The sequence below is a fragment of the Fragaria vesca genome, linkage group LG1 (genome assembly GCF_000184155.1).
Source record: "Fragaria vesca subsp. vesca linkage group LG1, FraVesHawaii_1.0, whole genome shotgun sequence".
Lineage (NCBI taxonomy): Eukaryota > Viridiplantae > Streptophyta > Magnoliopsida > Rosales > Rosaceae > Fragaria > Fragaria vesca.
This window is the reverse complement of record NC_020491.1, coordinates 12,974,045-12,978,952: the sequence shown is the minus strand read 5'-3', so window position 1 is coordinate 12,978,952 and position 4,908 is coordinate 12,974,045. Positions and strand designations below refer to the sequence as shown.

At 38.9% G+C, this 4,908-nt stretch overlaps 1 protein-coding gene across 1 annotated transcript; it reads right to left on the bottom strand.

The window, feature by feature from the left end:
- Nucleotides 1–1,183: 1,183 nt before the first annotated feature.
- On the bottom strand, nucleotides 1,184–3,603 carry LOC101309384 (homeobox-leucine zipper protein ATHB-6-like). Its single transcript, XM_004288113.1, has 3 exons — nucleotides 2,978–3,603; nucleotides 2,319–2,692; nucleotides 1,184–2,215 (listed from the first exon to the last, which is right to left on the bottom strand). The coding sequence occupies exons 1-3, from the start codon at nucleotides 3,039–3,041 to the stop codon at nucleotides 1,667–1,669; spliced, it is 987 nt and encodes a 328-aa protein (XP_004288161.1). The 5' UTR covers nucleotides 3,042–3,603; the 3' UTR covers nucleotides 1,184–1,666.
- Nucleotides 3,604–4,908: the final 1,305 nt, after the last annotated feature.

Below are 4,908 nucleotides of genomic sequence, written 5' to 3'. Positions count from 1 at the left end.
TATTCTCATCCTCAAATTTGTTGGTGTAGACCTTTTACTTTGTAAAAGGAAGGGCTTAATAGACTTTTTACCTTATAAAATGGTTAGTCTTCAGCTAAATGATAAAAGGAGGTTAAAAACCATTTTGATGACCAAATGTTGGTTAGTTTTCAAAATTTCTCCTAAAAACGCCGTCGAGGGCCACCTAGGTGCTAGGCGTCAGCTCACCATTCTGATTTCCGACTAATCGTTCAACCTGGGCGCCAACGCGAGAAACGGCCGCCTAGACGGTGCAACTGGGCGGCCTGATTAGTATTTTTTTTTTTTTTAAATCAATACATATCAAAGCCTACCTAAACTCAAAACACAAAGACGACCTCGACAACAGTCTTCTAAACACAGAAAGACCTACAATGGACGTCGTAAGAATCTAATTTGTTTATTTCAAATTGTTCTTTTTTATTTCTAAGAACATAGTAGTTGACCAAATTATTTATTTTTGAAGTATATTTGCTATTTTGGAACATTATAATGTATTATATAAATTTATTTTTATATTTTATTTGCTATCAAAAAATATAAAATATGGAAAATACAAAACCGCCTAGGTGTCCGATTAATCCTCTGGGTGTTACGCGCCGGCTGTTTGCCCGACTAGCGACTAGCGCCTAGCGTTTTTCAGATCATTGACCACGACAATGCGTACTTGCCTTCATCTGAAACTCTCAACTCTAAAATCATATGACACCACCCATAGGCAATTTTGTACAAAGTTAACAAATTGACCATATTTTCGCAACACTTTGACAAAATCATGTCTTAGATTTTGTTTGTCTTACAATCTTTACATGTTATATGCTGACGTCTCAACTCAAATTTGTGAGCCTGATAAAAAAGATTAGAATGAGGAGTTCAAGAGAGAGGCCATTCAGTTTTAACATGCACATTTACAAAAGTTGACATTTCACGTTGTACGTCAAACAAACTGAACCACGTATGTTTCTTTACTCATCACGTACATAACCCTTACTAAAACAAAAGAATATGAACATATATGATATATGAAGTCCTTATACTGTCCTTACGAATCTTTAAAACCCAATAAGATGAATTTTATTTGAATGCTTTTCAAATTCACAATGCATATTGAAAAATTATTATTATTATTTTTAATAATTATAATGCATTATTCTCTTTTCTAAAGATGGCAAGACCATGGCAAAAGAAATAAATTGTCCATCAACTTTTGAATCGAAAGAAAGCAAAGCATGGATGGAAGGAAAAAGTGAGGCACAATGATTATTTTCTCGATTACATGAATTCTACCTCCTTCCTCCTCTCCTTGAGGTTCCCGAGATTTCTTTCTTTTTTTACAGCTGAGATTTCAATTACGACCCAATCATTCAGACCCCCGCACGGCTTCGTAGACTTACCTTAGACTTACTCCATCATCACCTTCCTCCCATCACCACGTGAACCCTTCACTCTTATTCTCTCCCTCCCTCTCTCTGCTGCTTCAGTTCCCTCTGCTCCATTCAACTACATTCCCTTCTTCTCTTACAATGGAGATCAAAGTAGGCCATTTGTACACAACCCCACTTCCCTATTTTACAAAATTCTTGGAGGTTCTCACTCGGATACCAATTTTTTATTGGAGGGAGGGTGTAGGTAGATTTTGTAATTTGAATTAGTTCCATTGATCTGGGCAGTACCACTGAAGTGAGGGAGCTTGCTCATCTGAGAAGAAGTTACAAGCCTCTTCACTACTAAAGAAATTGTGCTCCTCTATCTTCACAAACTGAGGCTGATAGCTACTCTTCTGGAACTGAAAGCAATTCATTGACGACGAGGAAGGTGAGGACGATGAGGCAGAGCAGTTGAATTTTAGTGAATTGGAGGCCGGCATGAGCTGGTGGTGCTGGTTTATAGTCCCATTGGGACTGTTCTGATCCTCGTTTAGGATTGCGCTTGAGTCACTGTCTGATGAGCCGTCTTTGAAGTCCGGGAACAATGACACTTCTACTCCCACTGCTCCATTGGAGTTGGTATTGTTGAAGCTCTCAAAGTTTAGCTCTTTGGACCCTGAAACTGGCGGTGAGGTTTCAGGAGATTGTGGCTTGCTCTGCTCGATTACCATTTTGTAACTAGACTCGTTTGCCAGAGCCATTTGCTCCTCTTTCACTGAGTGGTTGCTCTCTGTGTTCTCTTCTTGGAACTTCGCTTTCAATTCCTTTATCTGCAATCGCAAAAAGTTGATCCCAAGTTTTAGATTTAATATGTTACGTTGTAAGACTGTCGATCTAAAACGTCACTAATTATTAGTAGCGGATCATATGTACCTCTTTATGAAGGGCTTGATTGTCATGTTGGAGAGAATCAAAGCTGATCTTGAGAGAGTCATAGTTGGCCTTGAGAACGCCGTAATCGCGTTCCAATTGCTTGGTTTTCCAACGAGCTCGGCGGTTCTGGAACCACACGGCAACTTGTCTTGGTTGAAGACCAAGCTCTTGGGCAAGCTTCACTTTTCTCTCAGGCTCAAGCTTGTTCTCCACCTCGAAATTCTTCTCCAAGGCCTTCACTTGCTCAACGCTTAGCCGGCGCTTCTTCTCGGCGACATGGCCGGACTCTTCCACGCACCCTTCTTCGTCTAAGCCGTCCAGCATGGACTGGAAGTCTCTGCTGTACACATGGTTGTTTCTTGGACTGTGTTCATCTGCTAAACCAAGCAAGAAGAGATAAAATTTAGTGAATTGTCCACAGAACCAATAATATAAGCTAGATCAGATTCCAAACAGGAAGAAGGGATTCATGGATTCAATTCAAGATGGCTAAAATGTAAATCACAAAGTAGCTAGCTAGTAGTGTCACAAGGTTCAAACTTTCTTAATGAAACGATCATGAAAATAGTAAGAGACAAAAGAACAAAGACATGGAGTGTGTGAATCTTGGGAAAACACCACTAGATCAAAAAAAAGGTTTTTCTTTATTAGAAATCAACCTGTTGTTGTTGGGCAGATGGAAATCAAAGCACCCAAAGAATCTGAGCTGCCAAGCCTCTTCATGATGACTACTACTGAGAAACTTCTTTTTTTTATCAGAGATCTTACTAGATCAAGCAATCCCCTTTCTTGTTCACTTTTTCAAATTTTAGTGGTGGATCTTTAGCACTAGCTCAAATCAGTGTTGAGAGCAAGATGTTTTACTTAAAGCAAGCAATGGAAGAAGCATAAATACTCCCATATCTGTAACAAGACCAACTTGTAGTACACTGATGTATACAAGTATTGCACAACAACCCATTTGCTCTATACTCTGCCCTATCTTTCTTCTCTTTCAGTACTACTTCTTCCCCCTCAGTACCCATCAAAGCTAATTAAAAAGACCCCAACACAACACAACCCCAACCCACAAAACCCAACAAGCAAGAAAGAGTTTTTAACAAGGCAAAACAACCCAATTATCTCTCTTTACATCATTGCCCAATCAACTAAGCATAGCTGTGAAAGACTCTCTAAGTCTATGACTGTTCATCTAAAATGGGAAACCAGAGTTAGAGAGACAGGTGGTGGAAGAAGAAAGAGAGGGAGAGGTGAGTGAGCCAGTTCACAACCCAGCTGGCCTTAAACTCTCTCTGTCTTTAAATAAAACCAACTTGGGTCAGAATTGGGGTTAGAATCTGACTGGGGTTGGGTACCACTGCAGTTACAAATGAAATTGAACGCAAATTCGACCCAAATGCAATTTCTTTCGGCTCCTTACCGGCTACCTGGCCTTCCGGTTTTTCTTTTTTGGAGGGAGAAGAAATTTTAACCGCTGTTTGCGGAAAGCGGTATGTCTTCTATGAGCTGGCGGCTCGGCTAGGCTCCGGAGATTAGGCTGGCATCAGCGAATCGTGAGAGTCACTACGGCGCGTGGTCGGTGCGATTAATCGTGGTGGTTTTCAGATTTTGCTAGGTCACGGGGAAAGGAAACAAAATGTAGATTTTGTTTTTGGGAAAAATTGTAACTGGATTTTGCTGGATGATATTTAGTATAGGCTGATATGAGCAATTCTGTCATCGTCTTCTTTTTTATACGTGATTTTGTTTTTGCTGATGAGGCTTTAGGGTTTAAGGATCCTTAGCACAAAGTGTATGTTCTGAACCATCACAGATTGTAGAGTCGGTAAAAGTTAGGTGTATATGAAATACTTATGAAATCTGCCGACGTTAATTGAAGTTAAATACTAATTCATTTTTGTTGACCAAAGAGTAAGAAACATGTCTTACATAATTTTCTTACACATCTTAGTTTCTGGGCCTAAAAAACATTTGAAGCAACCGTATGATCTCAATAAAAGAAAAAGTTTAATGCTATGTTTTGTGTTCTATGCAGCTTTCCTAGCAAAGCTTATCTTATCTGCACATCTCCTTAAATGCTTGAAAATTAACCAAATGGCGACTCATATGCTAGAAACTGATTTTTTTTTTGTCCGTCGAGTACAAAAACTGTTATCATACTAGAAACTGTTTTTTTTTTTTTCCTTCCAGATATGTTTTTCTTATTTTGGTCTTCTTAAATTTCTTGTCTGTCGAGTACTTCGATCAACACTCAGATTATTTTTAAATCTCAGGCAGTTTTACAAAATGACGGGTCTTCTGTTATTGAAATATCAGAGGATTCAGAGTGCTCATTACGTATTGCATGGGGTGGTATAAAACTTAACAATATTATTAAGATCGAGTATATATATATACATGGATTGTCCAATTCTAAGCACAGCAAATTATATATGGGAGGATTCAATCATATCGATCACCTTGTTGCACTGGCCCTCTCTAACCTTGAACTTTGAAAAGCAAAATAATTGTGCAAAAGGAACTTGCAGATGTTCCCAAAGATCTGAAACTCCCTTTTTAGGCCATTAGTTTCTACTTCGCCATTTTCTTG

Excerpts from the sequence above, each read along its gene's own strand:
- LOC101309384 (XM_004288113.1), bottom strand. The coding sequence starts at position 3,041 with ATGAAGAGGCTTGGCAGCTCAGATTCTTTGGGTGCTTTGATTTCCATC. Across the intron at positions 2,693-2,977 it reads CATCTGCCCAACAACAACAG|ATGAACACAGTCCAAGAAAC; the intron begins GTTGATTTCTAA and ends TTGGTTTAGCAG. Across the intron at positions 2,216-2,318 it reads ATCAAGCCCTTCATAAAGAG|ATAAAGGAATTGAAAGCGAA; the intron begins GTACATATGATC and ends TTGCGATTGCAG.